Source organism: Odocoileus virginianus, chromosome 6 (genome assembly GCF_023699985.2).
Source record: "Odocoileus virginianus isolate 20LAN1187 ecotype Illinois chromosome 6, Ovbor_1.2, whole genome shotgun sequence".
Classification (NCBI taxonomy): Eukaryota; Metazoa; Chordata; class Mammalia; order Artiodactyla; family Cervidae; genus Odocoileus; species Odocoileus virginianus.
The window spans coordinates 36,424,725-36,449,444 of record NC_069679.1 but is presented as its reverse complement, the minus strand read 5'-3'; the positions used below and the strand labels follow the sequence as shown (position 1 = coordinate 36,449,444).

At 45.4% G+C, this 24,720-nt stretch overlaps 1 protein-coding gene across 8 annotated transcripts in view; it reads left to right on the top strand.

Moving 5' to 3' along the window:
* Positions 1-24,720, top strand: part of TLN2 (talin 2) — a 481,890-nt gene that overhangs the window by 373,999 nt on the left and 83,171 nt on the right. For all 8 annotated transcript variants that reach the window (XM_070469184.1, XM_070469188.1, XM_070469186.1 and 5 more), the window contains 9 exons: positions 5,466-5,559; positions 6,509-6,598; positions 8,770-8,892; positions 10,208-10,351; positions 12,075-12,236; positions 18,201-18,341; positions 18,765-18,946; positions 20,443-20,575; positions 23,023-23,124. In XM_070469184.1, coding sequence (XP_070325285.1) covers positions 5,466-5,559; positions 6,509-6,598; positions 8,770-8,892; positions 10,208-10,351; positions 12,075-12,236; positions 18,201-18,341; positions 18,765-18,946; positions 20,443-20,575; positions 23,023-23,124 — 1,171 coding nt within the window. The remainder of the gene's footprint in view (positions 1-5,465; positions 5,560-6,508; positions 6,599-8,769; positions 8,893-10,207; positions 10,352-12,074; positions 12,237-18,200; positions 18,342-18,764; positions 18,947-20,442; positions 20,576-23,022; positions 23,125-24,720) is intronic.

Sequence of the window (24,720 nt, the reverse complement as noted above, 5' to 3'; positions counted from 1 at the left end):
TTCAAAATGCCCCTTTTCAGTTTCCAACTCAGAGGTGTGTTGTCATCTCTCTTAAATTGTGGGAAGGAAAGGAGAGTATAAATGGGCATTTTGAAAGTCCCTTGGAGAAGGGACTCCAGGACCTGAAACCTGGTGTCCTTGCTCTGTGAGTATCTGCACGCCCCCTGGTGGTTACATTGAGGAAGGGCCCTGGAGGAGAAGTGAGAAAGCTTCGTTGCCCTGTCTGTCCTGGCTTTCAGCAATTGATAAGGAGAATTCCCAGCCTGGTGGTTCCTCAGCCAAATCAGCACTCAAAAATCATCACGTGAATTGATAATCTTGGGTTGGAACTGCTGCAGGAGGTTGCTGGCCCATTCTCCTTGGCTTCTTGGCAAGCTCGGCTCCCTGGGGTATTTTCCCAGTGGGAGCTTGCCAGAGTGGGTCAGTCCCGCTCCTCTTCTGGGGTAAAGCTCTGCCCACCTGGGATGCAGTCATTCATTCTCTTGTTACTTCATTTGTTCATTAAGCCGATTTTTGTTGCATGCCTGATATGGGCCCAGTGGTGGGCACGCACTGTAAGAAAGGACAGTCCCGGTCCAGTCGACAGGCACACCCAGGGCATACTGCCCCCATTCTCTCTGGGCCTCACAAAAGTCCTGGGCATAAGCACCTTTGGAGCTGGGTAGCAGGAATCTGATGGTTGTTGTCCTCATCTGCAGTCCCACTGGCCTCCCTATTCTCGAGACAGCCATGCCTCCCTATCCGTGTGGATGTCCACAAAGACTCCAGACTTGTCACTGGGGGGACCCACACCTGGACCAACTCGGCTCCACCCTGCTCCTGTGTCAGCAGACTTGAACCCTTTCTTTGTTCCTTCTAGTCACCATGATTCTTCCTGCTTTAGGGGGAAAAAAAGTTTACTTCTGGGAGAGCAGTAGAGTATGTGTGCTTTTTGCTCTGCTCATCATTCTGCATTTGAGCCCTGGTACAAACTGGCCCCTTGGTTTTTGATGCCTCATGGGGACGAAGTCATTTCCTGTGGAGTGTCTGGCTTGTTCTTCCTGTGAAACTGCTTGGCTCCAGCTCTTTTCTGGCCAGTTGAGTGGGCTGGAGACTCTCTGTAAATTGTTTATCAGCTCTTTCTGTGACTTGGGGCTGGTTTGATGCTCCCTGAACTTAGTCAAGGAAGTGAGAAGCCAGTTTGCAGTGGCAAAAAAAAGGGGGGGGGGAGTGTTCTACCTCCAAGCACCCCCAAGCTGCTTCTCAGACTACAGTCACACTGCTCAAAAGGATTCCTAGGAGCTGAAGACTTGATGCCCACTGCCGCCAGCATCAGGACCATCCTAAGCCAGACGTTGAGCTGCTTTCTGGTTTCCCCGGGGCTCCCTAGGACCTTGCAGGAGGTGCCTCTTCCCACGCTGCCCTTTGCCTTGAGGTTTCTGCCAGGCAGGCATCTTTCTGGCTCCAGAGATGGTGAAAAAGGATGACCCAGAAAACAGCTCTTCCATGCTATAAAGGAGAAAAATGTACCCTGGGCCTTCTTCTGTCTCTTAGTCTCCTCTACAATGTTCTGTTCCCATTATCCAAATTGGGATCTTGCTGAGCCCTGACTTTACAATTGCTCTGGTCCCTGTCTGGCTCTCCCTAATAGGCAGAGCCCACACCTGTGGTCAAGGCTTTAATTTTCTTTCACTCCCAGCGAGTCCTGCATGTGTCCGGCCAGTCCTGTCTGATGTCACACTCCCATCACTGCTTCCTTTGGTGCACCTCATGCCTTGTCTGTTCATTACTTTGCCTCTCCAACTGGATTGCCAGCATCTTGCTTTCCTAGAGAGCTTTAAACCATATTATTTTTTATTCCCCTTGCCTTGTGATGGTAGAACCCGGGGAATACCAACAGGTTAAATTTTGGTTTGCTCTTTGTTGCCTTCCTAAGCACATCCTCCTTTGAGGATGGGAATTGTCTGAAGTTGCTTTATTCCCTCCAAGCTCGCTATTGAATGCTTAATAGATCATCATGAGCGTAAATTGATTGATTTTCTTCTCTCACCTCTGCCCCAATTCCATGTCAATATAGTTTCCTTCCAGAGCTCACAAACTCCTGTCTGAATCTATTTAGTATCTCTGAACACTAATTGGCTGTAGGTTAGAAAGCCTTTAACATCTAAAGTTGTAGATTCCAATTGTTTAAAGACAGAGAATAGCTACATATGCTTAGATAAAGAATGAGTTATAAGAAAACACTATCTCTAGATGATGAAATTATGATCATTTAATTTTTTGTATTTTTTTAAATGAATTTGTGTAGCTTTGATCTTTACCAAAAAAACTATGGGGAAAATAAAAATAACTACAATTCAAGCCTAATGGGATTTACATATAGCACAGGCAGCATGCAACTAATTTTGGCCATATTTTTATGATGATGTGAATTGGTTGGTTCATATTGTTTTAGTTGATTTACTAAAATCTTTGCTTTAAAATAATATTGTTTGAGGATTCCCTGGTGATCTAGTGCTTAGGACTTGTCACTCTCACTACTGTGGCCCAGGTTCAATCCCTGGTCAGGGAACTAGATCTGCAAACTGATCAGTGGCAAGAAATAGTAATAGTAAATTTTAAAAATAATATGGTAAAATCACTTAACATTTTGGTATCAGTTCATATGGTTTACATGTTTTATATATTCTTTTCTAATATTAATTTTACTTAGTTGTATATCATGAATATTCTATGATATAAGGAATATGATATCATGACTTAACAGATCTCCAGAATTATGTTGTAGACTGTATGTTTAGTCATTCCTTTATCATTGCATGTTTGGGTTTTCTCTAATCCTTTGATCTTATGATATGTTTTATAGCTTGAACCATAAAAATACTATTTCCGATTGTCAGATCTGCCTAACCAATTGCCTCTGTAACACTCAGTTTTTTATTTAGCTATGCAATTCACACTCTAAAATGAGTTATAAGGATACACGATACCTACATAATGCTTTTCAGTGATGGATCAGTATTACCACGTGACTCATTCAGACTAGCAGTGCCATGCTGGCACTGTTATGGATTATCCAACCACACACCCTTAGTCCTTTGGGTTGTTTTTTTTTACCCCAAGTTTTTATTTGGAATTTTTTACTTCTAAAAAATATTTGAAATAAGCCAATAAATAGCTACATGGTCTCTGAATTCACCAGTTGTAAACACTTTGTTGTTTATTATTATCATTATTGGAGTATAATTGCTTTATACTGCTGTGTCAGTTTCTGCCATACAATAATGTGTATCAGCCATGTGTATACACAGACCCCTCTTTTCTGGATTTCCTGCCCATTTTGGTCACCACGGAGCACTGAGAAGAGTTCCCTGTGCTATGCGGCAGGTTCTTGTTAGTTATCTGTTTTATACATAGTAGTGTGCTTTTGTTCTGGGGGGCTTTTTTGTACCACAAGGCTAGTGGGATCTTAGTTCCCTGACCAACTGTCGAACCTGGGCCCACAGCAGTGAAAGCACTGAATCCTAACCACTGAACCACCAGGGAATTCCCATGAGCACTTAGTTTCTAATGGAAATGTCTCTATATAAAGACTGTGCTTTTTTAATGCAGATAAATGGGAAACATTGAAAGAAGCTAAATGGAAAGCTTGTGTGATATGTGGAAATATTCCCCAAATGATTGTGTCATCACGGTTGGGCCTTTTTGCACCCTTTGCTATGTTGACACGTCTAGCCTGCCCACTCTCAAATGTGTCTTGAAGGCTGCCACACAGAACACGATGTTGGACTCTTTGGGGACCCTTCCAATGAATACATCATGAACTGCACCCTCCAAAGGTGGTCCCAACTAGAGACTGTCCTGCTTTGTCACTTGTCTTTGTTTTGCTTTGCACCTGGAAGACATAGTGCTTCCCCCATGACACCATAGTATTAAGCACTTTTCCCCAAATAAATGAATCAATCTTTTTTGTTTTTTTTAAATGAATCAATCTTACAGAAACTATTTGAGGATTCTTTCTTGAGTTGAGGAATGTTTTTCTTCTTCCCATCATTCTTGCTAAGTTTAAAATTCAAAGCAGTAGCTCCTCATCAAATAATTAAGCTGATTGCCTTTGTACATCAGCAACATCATTTTCCATCTAATCTGATATTCTGTGGGAAGCTGCAAAGCCAATTTAACTAATAAAATGAGGGAGGCTTTTTATATTAGACAGTGTTAATGCTTAGCAGCAATATGCGTCCTATTTTTATTTTTTTGTTTATTTTAAGTTGCTCATTAGCTGCAGTGGTTACCAACTGTGAATAGCATTCAGGGTTCTGCCGAAGGTACAGACCCGTTACGACCCTGCAGAAAAATGGTTTTGAATCTGGCACTGGAGTCAGATAGGCATGGGTTTAAGTCTTATTTTTGCACCTTCTTGTAACATCTCCTTAGGGAATTATCTTGTCTCTCTCTCTCTCTCTCTCTCTTTGTCATTTATAAAAACGAGGGTACTATGTTCAGTTTTAAGACCTAGTGTAACGATGTAGTAATCCAAACAATGTGGTATTGGTGAAAGGTTAGAACATAGTTCAATGGAATAGAATAGAGTCCAGAAGTACACCTACACAAATATGGTCAACTGATTGTCAACAAAGTTACAAAAGCAATTCAAATCAGGAAGGATGGAATTTTAAAAGGTAATGGAATAATTAGACCTCCATATTATCCCCCCATTAAAATCTGGATCCATATTTCACACCTTATTAAAGGAAATAACTCAGAATGGACCATGCCTTTCTAAAATATATCCATGGCTTCACCTAAACAGTGACTGCCCAGGAAGGGGAGAACCCTTGACAAGAAAAAAATCTGGGCTGTGTCTTAAGTTCTTAGAAGAGTAGAAACACATATAAAATCATCTAAGAATCTCTGGTTCCTATTAATGTTAACAAAGAAAATAGCTCTTTTAAAGAATAATTTTGGTATAGCTTCTAGGAACTTGTCAGTCATGTAGAAATGAAAAGAAAGAAGAGGTTTTAAAATCATAAGGCACAGTTCACAGCGTGACTATTTTAAAATATACAGAATAGTCCAAACTACATAAAGGCTGTCCAAAATAGCCTGGCTGGAATCATCCTATTCCTGATGGGCTGCCAGTGAAGGATGCTGACTTTAGTGTTAACAGGAGCTCTTTGCCATTTGCAACTTCGTTGTGACTTCTTTCTTGTAGTATTACAGCCACACTTTTCTTAAGAGAGCTGTTAGTACTTTTAAGGGTAAATCAGTGAATAAATAATGAGAAGCAAGGTGGGGGTTCTCGCTCTCTCTTCCCTGACTGTGGTTTATTTTTGGTTTAGAGCCTTGTGAAAGAGCTGTCACGGGGACCGCAGCCTTTATGTGACTTAATTGTATTCCTGTCGAACTCATAAAACGTCATTGGGGAAATTTCTGTTAATCTTTACAAAACACAACCAAAAACACTCTTCCCATTTCTATCTCAGAGCTGTGACCGAGAGCATCAACCAGCTCATCACGCTGTGCACGCAGCAAGCTCCTGGCCAGAAGGAATGTGATAACGCCCTGCGGGAACTTGAGGTGCGTCCCTGGAAAAGGCTGCTGAGGATTTAAGAGCATGTGTCTGTCTGTCCTTTCCCTCCAGGGTCAGGTTCTTCTCCTTTATTCTTGTCTTTTATCTTTCCTGGGAAACTTTTGGGGCCAAAGTTCTAATTTTGAATTCCATCCATCTAGTGGGGTGGAATTCAAGAAAAATTAGATTTGCTGAGGTTATCACCCCTGCTTCCATATTTCCTCTGAGAGTTGTTTTGTTAAGAGAGTCTTTATTTCAAACAGGAAGAGGCCTCTGGTATTGAATGGAGGCTGAGAATGAGTAATTTCTACCTAAACAGTTTGACAGTGATTTTTCTAGGGCTTTTGGGAGAAGCTAGGATAGAGTGCTTTTTGAGTAAAAATGGTCTTCTTGAACATTTGATTTTGTAGCATGTAGAGGATGCATTAGAGAAAACCCAAGAGTAACACTTATTACTATGAAGGTGGCCATGAGGCCCCTGGTGGCCCAGAACACAGCGTGGGTGCTAATCAATTTATATACATACTTAGGGTTTATTTTTCATGGAAAATTTATTTATGTCCATAGAATATATGTGGGTAAAAATAAAATCAGTGTGCCCACTTGTCCATAAAGCAGTCCTAACCAATTCAGGTTATATTGTTTATCTCAGTAGATGTGGCTTGGTCATACCCTATGTACCTTAGTTTTCTTAAATAGGAATATTTACCATGTGAGAGAAGGTGGTCTAGGGGTGGAGGGGAGAGTTAATTGCACCTTCTGAAGGGTCTGACTGAGACCCAGGTTGCTGATGGCAGTAGGCCATTGGTGCAGCTGAAATTCCTCCCAGGAATGTGTGCAATGAGCGATTGTGATCAGAATCCTGTGTGTGACAGGGAGATTGATAATCGGCATTTTTTTGTTGTTTCCCTTGTTCTAAGGCTTTGCTTGCTTTTTAAGTCATGCTCTCCTTTGTAGACTGTCAAGGGGATGTTGGACAATCCCAATGAGCCCGTTAGTGACCTGTCTTACTTTGACTGCATCGAGAGTGTGATGGAAAACTCCAAGGTGAGCCTGGCTGTGCTGTTAGCATCCCTGCCCACTGTGGGAAAGAACCGTGACATGCTCCATGTGCCCAGGTCTGTGGCCCCCCCCTGGGGAAGCCCATGTCTTAAAAGGCTTGTGGTGCCTTTGCCCAGGTGTTTCTCAAACCAAGCCATGCATCGCAGTCACCTGGGGGGCTTGTTGAACACAGATTGCTAGACCACACCCAGACCCCTAAGTTTCTGATTCCATACATCCCAGAATGGGCGAGATTGTGCATTTCTGACCAGTTCCCAGGTCGGGCCCTGTGGTCCAGGAGCCACACTCTGAGAACCACTGCTTATACCCTCTCAGGGTTGAGTCTTATTGTGAATCTAAGCATGTATGTCCATCACCTGGGACTGCATGCTGGGGAAAGCCTATCAGTGACCGTATATGAGACTCTCCTGTGTGTTCCTGTTACCATCCATTTATGGCATGCATTCTCAGGGGGCATGAAAATTTGTGGGGGCTTTGGGGGTGCAAGCAGTGAAAATATCTAAGATAATATAATGGCTTCTGTCCTTCCTTCTCCAAATCTTAACCTTGCTCAACAGAATCTGGTTTCTTAGTATTTAATTTAATGTGGGTGGCCATTGGAGGAAGGGTGGTCTAAAAAGACTTCTTAGCAGAGCAGTAATAATAATATTTTAAAAGGTTGAGAAACACTGACCTTTGGTAATAACACCAGTGTTTTTGAGAATGTCTCAGAACCAGGTGAAATGAAATGCAAGTGAGCTGAGTGGATATTGAGCAGTTGCCGTTTGGCTTTGTACTCAGAGTGTTTCTGCACGTTACTTTACGTCACCTTCACGCTAGCTTTGGGGAGATAGCAAGGCTTCCGTGGTGGCTCAGTGGTAAAGAACTTGCCTGCCAATGCAGAAAATGCAGGTTCAATCCCTGGCTTAGGAAGATCCCCTGGAGAAGGAAATGGTAACCCACTCCAGTGTTCTTGCCTGGGAAATCCCATGGACAGAAGAGCCTGGTGGGCTACAGTCCATGGGGTCGCAAAAGAGCCCAACCTGTCATAGTGACTGAACAACACCATGCCTACAGTGAGAATGGCTTGGGCTCTTCTGCTTGGAGAGACAGCTGTATTGGTGGTGTCAGGAGGGCTTACTTCCAGTTAGGCTAAGACTAGAGTTTGCTTTGTCCAGCATCCCACACTTAGATCCAAAGAAACTGTTCTTCCTAAAGAGGGATGCAGGGAGAAGGAAAGGAAAATACCGTGCATAAAAATACCCACTAACTGCTTTGTAAGTCCTTATGTAAACTGGATTATTTTGTATATCTAGGCAACTTTAGGGAATTTCTTTCTTTCCCCATCCAAGATGGCATCTTGGCAAACAAAGAGCTCTGTGTTGTGTTCCAGATGTGAATTTGATAGTCTCTCTAAAGCGTCCCTTGCGCATCCTTCAGTTCTACCATCTGTGACCCTGGAAAGTAACACCTGCCTTCCTGGGACGTGAGGAGACTGTAGGAGACACAGCCCCAGACACGGGGCGGGCACCCTGCCTCTGCCCCTGTGACCTCCAGTCTCACCTTGTACAGGGTGCTTGACCTCCCTTGGTTGGATTCGGAATACTAAAATCCCTTTTGACTATTATTTTTAAAACTTCTGAAAAGAGAATATACCGGTGATTTTCGAAGTAAGGGGAAATACTTTAAGAATTTAGCCTTAAATTTAGCCTTAGTTTCAGACTATCTTCCTCTTTACATGTACACTCCTTAAAGATAGATTTTACTGTCAATAAATAGAAGGGATGGGTGTGTTTTCTACTTTCTGGGTGTGTCTTCACCTACAGCTCGGCAGATACGTGTGATTTTTGTATTCTGGACACTAACAGTTCTCAATTTAGACCATTTGCCCATAGGATGCCCTGTATAGATTTTACTTTAGTGATTGGTATATATTAACTGTACCTCCTTGAGATATAGATAACTTTAGATGAAAGCTTCATACTTTCATTATTTATTTCTCTTTATGAGATGGAAGCGATATCATTATCCTGAATCTCTTCTCACTGCAAATAAAGAAAAACAATGCAAATATTATAAATAAAATGTCCTTGATCATTCAAGTTGGAAGGGTAGCCCCTTTATCTCATGGTGTGAAGAAATGCTGGTCACAGTATCACTGGTGATGTGTTTTGCAGGTTCTGGGAGAGTCGATGGCAGGGATTTCGCAGAATGCCAAGACTGGGGACCTCCCTGCCTTTGGGGAGTGTGTGGGGATTGCGTCCAAGGCTCTCTGTGGGCTGACGGAGGCTGCAGCCCAGGTAAGGGACTGGTCCCCATGCCCCATGATGTAGGCCTTCCAGCCTGTCCTGCGCCTGGCCCATGATGGAGGCGCAGGGGCTTCAGCTCCAGCTCCAACCACCACCGTGTAAACCATGGAAACCATAGTGGCTCCTTTGCTTCCTGAGCATTTAGGCAAAATATCAGCCAGTTACCCCCAGGACGAGAGCAGACTGGATAGAGCGCTGAGTACTGTAAGCCCAACATAAGGGTTCAGAGGCCAGCTTTTTTTATTTTTTTAAGGTCATAGTTACAGATAAGTTGTTTGGAGGGAAAAAATGGGTATTACATAATTCAAATTCCCTCTGAGGCTTTAGAGTTGCAAAAAATCTTAGTCATGCTCTTTTTTAGAATCAGAGGGGGAGAAAATTAGATGCCATCACTCAGAGACGTGATCAGGCATGTTCGTGGCTCGTCTTTGAAAGTCCTGTACATTTCCAATAATTACTGGGCTCATATCACTGAACTTTCAAAAATGTCAGCATTTACCTTGAAGGGTTTATCATCTGACAGTTACCTCAAGCCTCAAAGATGTTACTGAACCAAAGAAAAACATCCCTAGTTTGGGGGGTGGTGAAATTGCCTCCCACCTATTCTGCCCCTCGCATCTCAGGGGAAATGAGTTGAGGTTAGAATTCCCCCTTACAGATTCATCTCTTCCCTGTTATTTGGCTAACACACCCAAAGCGTTTAAAGAAAAGACCTTCTCTTATAGCCCCTTGTCCTCTTGGAGACTAAATATTACCTTTATTTTGTTTCCCTGAACCGTCTTACTCATTCTTACTTACTGTTTGAAAAAATTGGCCGAAACACTAAGGATACATTAGACTATGAGATGAGAACCCTCATGTAGGGCAGGTTCCAGGGTTGGCTTACCCAGCAATTCCATGCCATCAGTCTACACCCACTTGTTTCTTTTCCCTCTTCCATCTGCCAGCTAAAGAGTAAGCTTCATGCTGAGCCTGGGCCTCCTCAGAGTCATAAAGTGGCTGCCAGAGCACTCAGGGTTACATGCATCCTTGGTCATGTTCCCGTGGAAGAGCTTCTCAAAGCTTTCTTAAGAACAAGGAGACTTTGTTCCCCAAAGCCCATAGCAGACTCCTGCTGGCACTTCCCTGGCCCAAGCGAGCATTAGCTTGTCTACCCCTAAACTCTTACTGATGAGGTGACTCTGACCACCTTGCACTGGGAGTGCCTGAGAATGACTGCTGCAGGTACCCTGTGGGACCGTGATCCCCCACAGGCTTATCTAGGTGCTCAGAGAGCCTGAGCGGTGGCCTTCTTCCTCCCTCTCAGGCTGCGTACCTGGTCGGTATCTCTGATCCAAACAGCCAGGCGGGCCACCAGGGCCTTGTGGATCCCATCCAGTTTGCCAGGGCCAACCAGGCTATCCAGATGGCGTGCCAGAACCTGGTGGATCCTGGCAGCAGCCCGTCACAGGTAACCTTGGGCGGGGGAAGGTGGGGGGGGGGGGGGTGGAATGTGAGGTCTCTGCATCCTTGAGCTCTTGGAGGTGGGTGGTAGGAGACTAAGAGAATGAAGATTACTGTTTTTTTAGAGCTGGCAAGGCCAGCCAGATAATGTCTTAGGGGAATATAGCAAAATATGATGACAGTGAATACAAGTAGTTGCTTTGGAATGGAGTGCTGGAAGGCAGTTGCAGTGGTGTAATCACAGCGAGATTCATCAGGAGGCTCACAGTTCCATTCATCAGTTCAGGGGAGATACATGGAGGGCTTGTTCTGTGGTCAGCACTGAGGGTCACCATGAGTGAGACCCAATCCCCTACCCCCTTAACTCTTACTGTGACATAAAATTTGGAAGCTAGAGGGATTGGGGTATGATGACCATGCCAGGATTGTCGATGGCTTCTCTGAGAGGTTGTCGGGTCACTTCCTGGAGATAGTGGTGCTGAGCCAGGCCCCAGAGCTGGGTCAGAACCTTCAGTGCAAAAAGAGCTATAGAGACATTTGAGAACTAGACAGGATGTGTGACTTTCCATGATACTTCTGATACCCAAGTGGCATGGATCAGGTTCAGTAATTCCAGTGTGCTAAGTCACTTCAATCTTGTCCGACTCTGTATGACATGTGCCCTCCCCCAGGGGATCTTCCTGACCCAGGGATCGAACCTGCATCTCTTATGTCTCCTGCATTGGCAGGCAGGTTCTTTACCACTAGCGCGACCTGGTAAGCCCAGTAGTTCCAGTAGTGTGTACTAAAAGGAACTTTTAGTGGCTTATATGGGCCAGCAGAGGCAGCTCATGAAGGGCTCATCCACGCTTGACCCTGGGACCAGTATCCTTGAGGCAAGAGAAGGACCCCAGTAAAGGAGATAATACAGGGGCCACCTGGACCCCAGACAGGCATCAGTGTACCTGAGATGCCTCACCTTTCCATTTAAGGCCAAAGAGCGTTACTAGCCTCAGCAAAGTGGGTCAGGCAGATTCAGAAAAGCAGTTGAGGTGGAGCCTGAGAAATTCCTGAGCCAGACCCCTTCATAAGGTGCCTACAGCCCACCTGAGGGTGGGGGTGACATACAGCTGAATGTGACTGTTAAGCATTTGAAATGTAACTGGTCCAAACCATGATGGGCTGTAAGTATAAAATACAGACCGATTTCAAAGCCTTAGTATGATAAAGGATTATAAAAGTTTAATCTTCTTAAATTGATTACCTGGTGAAATGAAATATTTTGGATATCTGAGGTTTAATTAAATATGTTATTGAAAATAACTTCCCTTGTTTCTGTACTTATTTTAACGTGGCCACTGGAAATTTTAAAATTAGGCATGTGGTTTGCACTGTATTTCTGTTGGGTAACCCCGGCCCAGGCCCTGGGCTATATCCCTCCTGGCTAGAGGTTGCAAAGCATACTGACAGCCTCTCCTCTAAGACCAGCTGGAGCCCAGCCCACTCCCACCACCAGAGCAGCGTCAGCTTTCTTTTTCTTTGTTTCTTCTTTCTACCTTAATAACTCTCACCCTTCCCTTTCTTGTGAGACTCTGGGGGTAGCAGAGGTAGAGACTTGGGTTTTAGTTACAGCAGCCCTAAGACGTGTGAGTTGGGGGAATCCAGGGCTGGGGACCCGGGTGCACTCCTTTTGAACTGACCCCCTCTGCACTGAAGCGTGGGGTGCCCCCAACCCAGTCCCTGCTTTGTAGGTTCTGTCCGCTGCCACGATTGTCGCCAAGCACACTTCAGCCCTGTGCAATGCCTGCCGCATCGCCTCATCGAAGACGGGCAACCCCGTGGCCAAGAGGCACTTTGTCCAGTCTGCCAAGGAGGTCGCCAACAGCACCGCCAACCTGGTGAAGACCATAAAGGTGGGTCACTGAGCTAAGACCCGAGGAACCTTTGTAACACCTGCTGCAGGTGAGAGAGAGGTATGGCAATGAAGCTCGGCTCCTAGACTTCCTTCTAGTGAGGGGCGACTTCTCATTTGTTCTCGTGACTTCAGTCACTGAGGAGGAGTTCATTGGTGATGGACATAGTTATTAGGAAACATCAACAGCCTTGGTCTCTACGAACCTTCTGCATAGTATGTAGGGAGGGGTAAGCTATGTGTTTGGTGGGGGACAGTTTTGAGGGACCCTACCGTGGTTGTTAAACATCTCTGGACTAAGAGATAAGGTGGAAGAAGAAGGGAATGGGAAATTGCTGGGAAAATCTCTTTCATCTTTTTTAAAAGAAAATCTGTACCAGCCTATGATATCTCTTCCATTTATAGTTATTTAAATGTTTTCAATGGAGCACCAACTTCTTAGACTACCCCGTATCGATAACAAGTTCGTCTTTGTGATGGTGGTCATAAACAGGTGCAGGGGTGGGAGTGGCAGGGCAGGGTACCCTGTGAGGACGCAGTTGCAGTAGCTGGGCTGTAGTGTTTGTATCTGGACAATCAGACCGTAATCCTGGTCTGCCCTGCATATCGACACTGAGCAGAGAGCAAGCAGCTGACCAGGTGGGAAGTCAGCCACAGTCTAGACAGTTGACCCCAGGCAAAGAGCCTCCAGAGGAGACTGTCATGGGGCAAGCTGCCAGTTCTGTGCACACCAGACCTGCCGGAGGGAGGGGTGTCAGAGGGCTTGACTTTACTAAAGGGTTTTCACAGTTGTGGAGGTGAGGTGAGCTGCTTTGTTGCTGGGCAAGTCCTGGAGGAATGGGGCTCCCCCACCACCCATTCCCTCCAGAGGATATGACACCACACACCTCGTGTCCTGCACTGTGCCTGCAAGCCAAGTCGCTTCAGTTGTGTCCGACTCTGTGACCCTATGGACTCTAGCCCACCCAGACTCTTCTGTCCACAAAGCCAATTTAATCTTGTGGAGAAATTAGTCAACAGGCTGAGCCAAGCAGAAGCCAAGGAGAGGTTATGCAGTTGTATAAACAGCCTTTTAAAAAAGTAAAAGTAAAAAATTAAAGTGGCAGCTCACTTTAATGACCATCATGACCTATGGTATTAGAAATGAAGAAAACTCACATTTTTTAATATTTAATTTGAGCAAGGCCTGGTCCATGTTTTGTATAGATCTCTCATTCAGGCCACACAACCAACCACCCTGTGCTTATCATCCCCATCTTTACAGGAGTTAGGTAACTTTCCTGGGGTGAGTCAGCCAGTAAGGAGTGGATTGGAATTCCAACCCAGATCCCCTGCTCTTCCCAAACCCGCTCTCGCTCTTGGCCTGCAGTCCATCCCATGGAGAGACTAACCCCTCTCACCAGCCTGGGAAGAAAGCGCTGGGTGTGTTTAGAGTGCTTGTGTGCGAGTTTGGGGAGATGCAGGGATGGAAGACAGCAGCAGAATTGAAAAGTAGTGACATCATAGTTTGTTGCCATGTAATTTATTTACTTCAGTTAAACTTGGTCATTTTCCAATTGTTTCAATTGTCAAAAAACAGGCTGCATTTCGATGGGCTGGGGTGGGGGGGCAGGGGGAGGCGAGAAACTTCTTTACTAATTCTCGGAAACCTTGTTTTCCTGCCCCCGCTCCTCAGTTTTCAGTTCTGACCTGTCTCCTTTAAGATCTCTCCCCTTTTCAGGTTCTCCTCACAGTGGGAAGCCCTCTTTGTAGCTCCCTACAGCCTGTGAGCTCTTGGGATGGCCTTAAAGCTAGGCCTGTGCTTGCAGGCTGCTGTAACGTGGGGGAGGTGGAGGCCTCCTCCCCGGCCAGCACTCCTGGAATCAGTGGCAGTGCAGGAGAAATGACCCACTCACCCCTCAGCTTGCTGAAGTGAGCTTGGCTTTTCAATTCCCATCAGGGGGCAGGCTTTGCTGAAAACAATAAACTTGCTTTTTAATTTACTAATAGGAAAATGAAGGTCCTTTCAGTGCAGCATACCATACTACATATCGAATAGATTTCCTGAGTCAAGGAATGGTTAAGAATTCTGCCAAATAGCAGAACAAATAAATATTTAATTCCCTAAATGCTTGAAATGGCTTCCATCAAGGCTGCATTTTACTCTTTAAGTTCTGTACTTCTTAGTCAACCTTATTTTTCCCTTTAAATCACAAGGATATGCCTAAGCACCGCACCTTTCTAGCCCTGAAGAAAGGGGGGAACCTCCCCCTCCCCTGAGGGGCATTGGAGAGCAGGAAGCAGATTACATCACAGTGGGTTATCTGCGCCCATTAGAATGTCTGCCCCCAGGAATCATATATCTCTACTGATGGCATTCTTTGCAATCCCAAAGCATGGCTCAGAGAGAATAAATGTGTGCACCCTCCTGACCAGGCCCTGCTCTCAATGCCGGCCACGTTGGAAGCACACGGACCCCTAACCATGGGAGCCCTTTACCTGCTGGTCCCCACATGCACCCGTGCCGGCTTCTTCCTTTTGTCAGCTTCTTACCTAGTCTCAAATCAGAAGTGGGGAATGGAATGTTATTTTAAATGTGCAGTCACTCAGGTTTGGGTGCCAAGTAGAAGTTGTGCAACAACTGCTTCTGTTGCTCTGAGAAGCCGGAGCTCAGCCTTGCCTTTCACAGCAGAGTTGAAGCTCAGGGTTTTGCCATGAAGCACTTCCAGGGCGTCCAAAAGATACCAAGTCCAGCTCTCACTAACCAGTTTAAACTTGGCTGTAAGTATGCTTTCTTGATCGTCCTTTTGTTTGAATTGGTAAAGTGGGTTTCTTGAGATAAAAAGGAGGGAGAAAAAAAACCTCGGGCTTCTTATGCCTTTTCTTGTTGCCTTCTCTAAGGTCAGTGGGAGGGAAGGGAGCCGGGTCTTGGATTCTGGTTTGCGGCATGAGCTTAACCTTGCATGTCACTTTCTAGGTGTTGGTTTTGTCACCTGGAACATTGGAGCTTTGGGATTAAGTGATCTTTAAGATCCCTTCTGGGGCTTCCCTAGTGGCTGAGCAGTGAAGAATCTGCCTGCAATGCAGGAGAGCCGGGTTCAATCCCTGAGTTGGGAAGATCCCCTGGAGGAGGGCATGGCAACCCACTCCAGTACTCTTGCCTGGAGAATTCCATCTACAGAGGATCCTGGTGGGCTACAGTCCATAGGGTCACACAGAATTGGGCACAACTGACGCGACTAAGCATCAGCAGCAAGATCCCTTCTAACCTTTGAAATTCATGAAGCCTTGATTCTGTTGCACACACAGAAATGATTTCTCCCACATCTCTGTGAGACGTTGCTAAATAAGAAAATTCAGAGTTGCTGGCCCAGGGAGGAGAGTGCCCTTCTCCTGGTGGGGCCTGTGCATTTGGCTCAGTGGATTTACCCTTTTGTTGTTTTGGCTGGGGTGCTAGGCATTATGTGATGGGGAATGTCTCTACGAAAACTATCATGCCTGCCTAAAATTTACCTGTAGCCAGATCTGAGTATTCAGTTTACTGGGGTGTCTCAGCCATCCCCAGAGAAGAAGCCACATTCAGAAGTGAAATAACTCTCCATGTAAACAAACCATCCTTTATGACACTCGGTGCTTCTCCCTCTTGAAAATGAAAAACAGTGCCGGATTGGAGCTTGGCATTCTAGTCCACAGGCACTACTATTTGGGGTCCCGCCCTTGCCCTGCAATAGGCCACATGATTTGTGATTTTAGGGCCCATGCTAAAAAAAAAAAAAAATCTTTTCATCATCCTCTTGATGCGGTTGATGAAACTGTACAATTAGAAAAACCATTCCTTAGAATTCACCTGGGGTGATCATCCTGTCATTTTTCATACGTTCACCTGAGGGTTGGTGATGTGATCAGAAATCTGCCTTCCTAGTAGACTGAGGGCGTTGTCCAAAGTAAAGAAGAGGATGGGAGGAGGGCAGAGAGGGCAAGAACAGGAGGAATAAGCGGCACCGCCCAGAGGCTGGGCATCTTCCATTGAGCTGGAAGGGCCTGACCTCAAGCAGTCAGTGATGGTGATGGTAAGATCGTGAGAGCACCGAGATTGTTCACTGCCACATCACCAGTGCCGTGCTGCAGGGCAGGTAACGGGTGGTGCTAACTTACCACTTCCTGAGTACATGTGGCAGTCGGCATTGAAGCCATCAATATGAGTAAGTAGCAGGCACGATGGAGTTCCACTGGGCCTGGAAGAATCGCAGAATGGGCAAGGTTGGGTCAAGGTCAGTGCCTGTCTGGTGGAGAAGGGCATGAGCAGAGGTGAGCTCTGCACAGTATTAGCTAACACACTAAATTAACCAGGCTTATGGGAACTCCTCTGAAAATTAGGAGCATGGTGGATGCATAATTACTGTCCCAAGTTGCCAAGACTTGATTGCAATATAGTTATTCAAATAGCCTTTAAATCTAACCATGCCTGCCTCCTCTTGCCGTGTTGAAAAATAGAAACATTCGCATCTCAGATCCAGTTTATTTCATAATGCTGGTGCCTCTGGCTTTTTACTCACTAATTGTCTGAACTGACTTTTGTATACTGCTCATAATGGTTACATTAAAAGTTTAGTTGGTCATGTAACAATGAAATGTATGTTATTCTACAAACATAACTGCCTTCTCAAATGCAGCCCTTTACTGTGAGGCAGGAGTGCTGTCACTGGTGCACAGACTGTTGGTTCTAACAGCCTTAGACTTGAGAAGGTGGAGTCCAGGGTTGGGGAACTTTGGATCCAAGTGTTCACCCTTTGTGGGGTGGCCTGGCATGCATCACAGGCTGCTTTCCTGGATTGGTTTCCAGGCAGGCTATTAATCAGTGATGTGATAAATCATTCAGTGCTCTGGTCATGTTGTTATTGTTCAGTCACTAAGTCATGTCCAACTCTTTGCAACCCCATGAACTGCAGTACACCAGGCTTCTCTGTCCTTCACTATCTCCCAGAGTTTACTCAAATTCATATCCATTGAGTTGGTGATACTATTTAACCATCTCATCTTCCGCCCAAGGCAAAAGGAGAAGAGGGCTATGGTATTAATGCTGCTAATTTTAAAGAGAAATAAGCTTTGAAAGCATAAGATACATAGACCAGAACATCCATGTGTGTAGAGTTCAGTGAATTTTCCTAGGCTGAACACACCTAAGTAACTGCAGCCAGATGAAGAGACAGAATATGGCCAGCCCCCAGAAGCCCACTTTGTGCTCTGTTAGTCTCACTGGCTCCAAAGGGAGTCTTTGGACTGAGAGCCAACACTCAGAATCAGTTTCACCTGCCTTTGTACTTTGCACAAATGGAATCATATCTTGGGTATCATATTGTGTCCGACCTCCGTACCTAAATATTATGTGTGTGAGACTTGTCCATATTTTAGGAAATTAGTTCTAGTTTTTTAAATAGTTTAAAAATAGTTTAAAATAGTAAACTCTAGTTTAAAATAGCTCTGTTTTTTTCTCCATTACACTCCATTTTGCTCATTTCAGAATGGCAGATACAAAAGCCCTCCCTCTGTCTGTTATTCAGGGACATCTGGATAAACTTAGAAGAAGTTCAAAGTGCTACACAGTGTGAAAAGCTGTCTTTTTATAGTTTGGGAGGGAATAGAATTAATTGGGGTGGAAAGGGAGGGGCCAAAACATAGTTTCAAAAGTAGGGAAGAAAGTGACTCAGCCGCAAGGTTTGGTAGCATGACTGGGGAGTGGAGAACAGGGCACCCTTTGAATCATGTGAGCAGGGAGTTGATGGACTGTGAGGTCGGCTGGCCTGTGAGCCATATGTTCGGCTTTATTCCTTATTGTCGCTCCCTTAGCCACTCTGCTTGATGGCAGAGATCCTGCTAGTCAGTTCTTACTCATTGTGAATTCACCGACCTTTTGAGTACTCCCATGGAACCTTTTCGCTGGGCGGTGACCGCTGTGGCCCGGGAGTGACTTGTGTTTCCCCATCAGGCCCTGGATGGGGACTTCTCCGAGGACAACCGCACCAAGTGTCGCATTGCCACCGCCCCCTTGATTGAAGCCGTGGAGAACTTGACAGCGTTCGCCTCCAACCCTGAGTTTGTCAGCATTCCTGCCCAGATCAGCTCCGAGGTAGGGAATCTTCACAGCGACAGTAGCACTGAGGCCTGTGGCTAGTTTTGTGTGTCCCTGAATGGAACGAACAGTTAACAATTCCAAACCCCTCTCTGTCAATACATAGGGCACTGTTATTTTGTCAGTGATGACACATGCAGTTAATGAAACTATGTTGGTATATCTCTCAAAAGGTGATGTCTTGGTTTTATATGTTGAGAATAACCTGGACATAGGTTTGGGGCTGATTCTTGGTATACGTCAAACTCAAAAATGACACTTAAAGATTGGACGTAGCCCCAAGTTCTCCCCATCTAGGCCCCAGGTGAGCCAGCCTCCATGGTTCCCTACCCTCTGTCTTGAAAGAACATGACCTTCCTGGGTCAGGTTCATTCATTTAATCTGTGTGCCCTGCCCTTGACTTCTGCTGTCTGGTCCCAGGGCTCCCAGGCACAGGAACCAATCCTGGTCTCAGCCAAGACTATGCTGGAAAGCTCATCGTACCTCATCCGCACTGCCCGCTCACTGGCCATCAATCCCAAAGACCCACCCACCTGGTCTGTGCTAGCCGGACATTCCCACACCGTGTCTGACTCTATCAAGAGTCTCATCACGTCCATCAGGTTAGTGTCTCCTGCAGAAATTGTGGCCTGCATCTGACGGGGCAAGAGGGGGATAAGCCCAACAGGAATTTTATTTAATAGCAATGCTGTTGATTATTGTCATAATTTTTTTTTCTTTACCTCTTTGGGACCAATGGTAGCACTTGTCACAATAATACAAATACTAAAGTATTTGTTATATGTTAGATACTATTCAAGGCATTTTACCTGTATTAATTTTATGTTTATCATAACAACCTTGTAAAGTAGATGCTGCTATTATCTCCCTTTTCCTGGTGAGAGAATTCAGAAAGAAATTTAGATAACATTCCGAAGGTCATCCCCAGGTCTGAATCGGGATCAAACCTTTAGCCTTGACCTGAAGACCTCAGATCTTTAGCCTCAGCCCTTCTAACCATTGTACATAGTGTCTATACCTAGGAGCTTAGGCAGAGAGCACCACTGTTTATTTAGCAGGATTCATGGTTAACTTTGGGCTTCCCTTGTGGCAATGACAATGCACTCCAGTACTCTTGCCTGGAAAATTCCACAGACGGAGGAGCCTCATAGGACACAGTACATGGGATCAAAAAGAGTCGGACATGACTGAGCGACTTCACTTTGTACTTTGTACTTTTGTCCTTTGTGGCTCAGCTGGTAAAGAATCTGCCTGCAATGCGGGAGACCTGGATTCGATCCCTGGGTTGGGAAGATTCCCTGGAGGAGGAAAAGGCTACCCACTCCAGTATTTTGGCCTGGAGAATTCCATGGACTGTGTAGTCCATAGGGGTCGCAGAGTTGGACACGACTGAGCGGCTTTCACTTTCACTTCATGGTTAACTTACCTTGCTGATAAGACAAAAATAGTATTCTAGGTCCTACAGTAACTCTTGGCATTCCTACCCTCCTTGGGGACAGTAGGAACCTGAACAGCTATCCCGTGTAGGTAAAACATTTTTGAAGTTGACCAAAGTTAATAGCCCACAGTATGGAATTGCATCCCTTTCCTCAGTTATATTTTGTCTTTCAAATGCTTTTGAAACTCAGGATCACGTCAACTTTCTTAATGCCTTGTGAAGAAAGATCCACTAAATATTTTAACTCCTGCCATAGCCCAGGACTTTGTGAGTAGTTTTCAATGTAGAGAGCATAGTATATTTATACTGGAAATAGCACTGATTTTTGTTTTGTTTTGTTTTGTTTAAATGATGTTTCTATGTTTAAGCCACTGAATGGAGAATCCAATACCAAACTGTTTCATTTGCCTGGCAACCTGCCTGAGATGCAGGACAGCACCCTACCCTTCCCACCATAAATAAGTAGACTGAGCACAAGTGTTAAATGAAGAAATGCCTAGGTTCTGCAGAGAAGCATTGCCAAGCAAAGGTCAGGGATTCACTTGCTAAAGCAATGGAGTGGGATAGAAAGTAGACAGGCTCCTGGCCCACTAGTGCTGGAGCAGGTTGTGGAACTGGCACTTCATAGAGCCTGTGTTCAACTTGCCCTGTCCCTCCTAGGGACAAGGCCCCAGGACAGAGAGAGTGTGACTTCTCCATCGACAGCATCAACCGGTGCATCCGGGATATCGAGCAGGCTTCACTGGCGGCCGTCAGCCAGAGCTTGGCCACGAGGGATGACATCTCCGTGGAGGTATGTGGGGCTGTGTGGTCAGCCCAGAAGCCTCTGTCTGGAAGGACTAAAGAATCCCAGCACCAGGCTTTGGGAATGGGGGAATAATACCAACACATTGTTGATCCAAAAGTTTCATCATTGGGCCATCTTCCCCTGGAACCAGCCTGGAAAGTTCTTGGGAGGGAGTAAGGCATACAGGAAGCAGAGAACAATGGTTTGGTGAAGGAACAAGTGTACTGTGGCTGAAATTTGGAAGGAAATGATTACTGTCAAATAAAAGTGTATCTGTAAGTGGAGTTACCATATTCAGTTGAACACCTCAGTAGGGCAGACCTAAGCATGTAAACTTTGAGTGCTTCCCTGTCATATTTCAGCAATGTGTTTTTTGGACTAATGGGCAAATTCAGCATTCAATACTTTGTGTTTTGTCCATGCAGAGATCAAAGATTCTGCCCTTATTACTTAGTATCTAGTATTGAGAGACCTCTTACATCCTATTCAGAGCCACTTTCCCCTCTCTTGCCCATTATTTTGAAGTTGAGAATAGACTTTCCTACTTTGCTCCCTTGAGTTTTTTCTATTACTTATTACAGAGTCCCCTGATTCATACTTTTTTTCCTGTGTGGAAGTGCCTGACACTGAAGGTGCTTAATAAATATGGTCTATTGACTGATGTTTCCCTCCTGACCCAGAGCTCATCAACAATAAACTTTGGGGTCTTCCCTGGTGGTCCAGTGGTTAAGACACTGCGCTTCCACTGCAGGGGGCACAGGTTCAGTGTCTGATTGGGGATCTAAGATCCCACATGTCGTGTGGGATGGCCAAAGAATAGGAGAAAAAAAAAAAGAATTTTGGCCTGTCTTTAAGCAGGGGCTGGAGTTGGAATTGGTTATTTTTATTAATAGAATTATTTCACTCCAACTTTACCCATCTTCCCCATTTCCAAGGAAAGAAAGAAAGAATATCCATTCTCATTCCATATGGAATGTTAGAATTATTGTTAACTTATTATTAAAGTAGAATAAACATACAAAACTCTTTGCTTGTCATATGTGTACTGCTTCAGAGACTGCCACTGACTAAGCACATCCTGTAACGAGCACCCTGAGCAAGAAACTGAGATGATGAACACCCCTCCCACCTCTTGCACTCCCATCCTTTCACCACCCTCCCAAAGCATATCCTCTGTCTTGACTTCCTCCCTGGGAAGAAAATCCCTCCCTTTTATCTGCATGTGCTTCCTACTTATACCATATTTAATTTAACAAGCCATATTTAATTTAACAAGACAACCTTGCCTGGATATTCTTACATTCTTAACTGCAGTTACATTATGAGTAGGAAGACCAGAAGTAATTTGCTAAATAAGACCCTTGAAAGTGTGGAGGTTTCTCTCCACCCACCTCTATCACTCTTTTTCCTTTTTTTAATTTTTTACCCAGGATTTTGTTTCCAAGCTTGTGGGTTAGGTTGCTCCTCTCATTGAGGGAACTCTGCTCAAAGCTCGCCACCCCATGTGCAGCATTGCTGGGTGGGAGAGTAGCCCAAATGTCTTGTCTGATAGGCAGGACATTGTCACTTTGTTAGGAATCACCCCATTCCGTGCCGGCATGTGCAGACCTAAAACACCCAGCATTCTGACCTGGAAAGCCTGTCTGTCTAGGAAAGCTCTATTGAAGATTCCCACCGAGGGATCTGATCTTTCCCACTACCAGTTAGCACTCTCCACCTTTGAATTCCTCACCCCCTTCACACTTCAGAATCATCTAGACAGCTTGCCCCATCTCTTTAGAGCACGAGTTTAATTCTTTGGGTTGGAGAAATTAAACTCTTAAACCTGAGAAGAAATGCCTTGAGGGTGCCATTTTCAACAGTGGTATCCACCTCACCAAGTACAGTGCATAGAGCGCCTGACCTAAGTCTAGTGGGCACCTCATCGCATTTTCACCGTGTGGTATCTGGGAAACAGTCCTGCTTTAAGAGCCAATATCATTTTTAGGTTACCCTCTTCCCCACCCCCTGCTTAAGGGGTTCTTAGTTCTGAGGATGCAGCAACCTGAATATTCCTCAGACCCCAAGGTAGTTCCTTCCATTTGGACATAGTTGTTTTCCCTTATTGGGAAGCCACCGCAGTTCTGCTTTTCCAGTAATGATTCTGAATAACCCAAAGTAAAGATACCACTAGCACCAGTTGTCACTGTGACTGCTCAGAGTGAGAAGCCAGTAGCAAAAGTGTTCCTAGCGCCCACCTCATGCCCCTTATGGGTAGAACTGGGGGGTCTATCCCAGGGGAACTGAGGGTCCCTGGGAGGGCTTGAGTGGAACAGTGGCTAGAGGGTACACTCAGGCATTTTAACATCCATTTCTTGTGACCTCCCTTATCTTTCACGTGGGCCTTTTTAAATCAGTACAACTACGTGGGGAGCCATTGTGGGGTGAACTTGACAGATCTGTCTCCTTATCAGGCCTTGCAGGAGCAGCTGACTTCAGTGGTCCAGGAAATCGGACACCTTATCGATCCCATTGCCACAGCGGCTCGGGGAGAAGCAGCTCAACTGGGACATAAGGTAACCGGCATTGGGCGCGGGGACCCTGCTGAGAGTGTGCGAGAAGGAGGCAGGGGTAGGGGAGAGAGAATATTGATTCTGTTGCTCTTGTTCCTCAAAGGCTCTTGGCCGGTGTTAGAGCCAGGTCAGTGCTGGCCTACATTAAAGAAAAGACCACTCAACCTCCCTCAACCACTTCTCCAAAAATGACCCCCTCAAGGATCTCTTTTCATTTAGCATTGAGACAAAAACTGCAGGGAAATTTTTCTGAGGCTTCCACTTCTTTACGCTAGTGGTAAAGAACCTGCCTGCCAATGCAGGAGACACAGGAACCTCGTGTTCAATCCCTGGGTCGGGAAGATCCTCTGGAGTAGGAAATGACAACCCACTCCAGTATTCTTGCCTGGGAAATCCAATGGACAGAGGAGCCTTGCAGGCTACAATCCATACAGTTGCAAAGAGTCAGACACGACTGAAGCAACTCCTTATGGTCGCAAAGAGTCAGACACAACTGAAGCACTTAGCGCTTAGCAAGTGCAACTTAGCACTTAGCACATGGTCAGACTTTGTAGCCAACAAGGCATTTACAGTCACTTCTTGCTCTTGATCTTCCCTGGGACAAACCAGAGACTGGACTTGGCATTCCTGGACTGGTGTCTGCCATTTTTTTGCCCTGGCTCACCAGCCTCCTCCCAGTGTGTTTAGGACACAGTGTTCCTCCATGGTTTCTGGTATTGTGTCCATTTTCAGACATGCAGAAGCAAAGCAGACTTTCAGACTTCACCCTTGATGGCTAAAACCTCTGTGTGGCCACTCTGTCAGCCCTTCAACTGAGCACCCAAACCCACATGGTTTCAGGCACTGCATAACGCTTTGCCTGTTTGGGGTCATTTTGCAGATCCTTCAGGGAGCATTGGCTCATCAAGCAGCCTATACCTTGGCAGAGAGAGGACAGAGATTGGATTTTTAACAACCCGCAGGGTTTCCTAGTATTTATCAGTGCCACCATCAACATCAATGTGCAGATCAAGAAATCCAGCAGCCAAAATTGTCTCTGCAGGTATTGATTTTAAAAAATCAATATTCCTGCTTTTTCAGATTACATAAGGGCCTACTAAGCTTCCTGCTGGTTCTAAGGAGAGGCGTTTGAGATTTAAAATGGCCAGTGTCTCTCTGCCATTTCAAGTGTGGCCAATTTCATTTCTCAACTGAGCCCCTTTATGATAAGAAAGGGCTTGTCCACTGGTGCGAAATGGTGTTGAGGATGGAAGGACAGGCCTGGAGGCTGGCATACAGTGTATGTGACTACTGTGGGCAGAATAAGTTTGGCAGAGATGCCAAACTTTGTTTCAGCAGTTACTTTTATTTAACGTATTTATTTTATTTTCTGGCTGTGCTGGATCTTCGTTGCAGAGCATAAGCTTTCTCTAGGTGCACAGGCTTCTCATTGGAGTATCTTCTCGTTGCGGAGCATGGGCTCTAGAGCATGCAGGCTCAGTAGCTGTGGGCTTAGCTACTGCGGTGGCACATGGAATCTTCCGGGACCAGGAATTGAACCCGTGTCCCCTCCCTTGGTAGGTGGATTCTTAACCACTGGGCCACCAGGAAAGTCCCCAA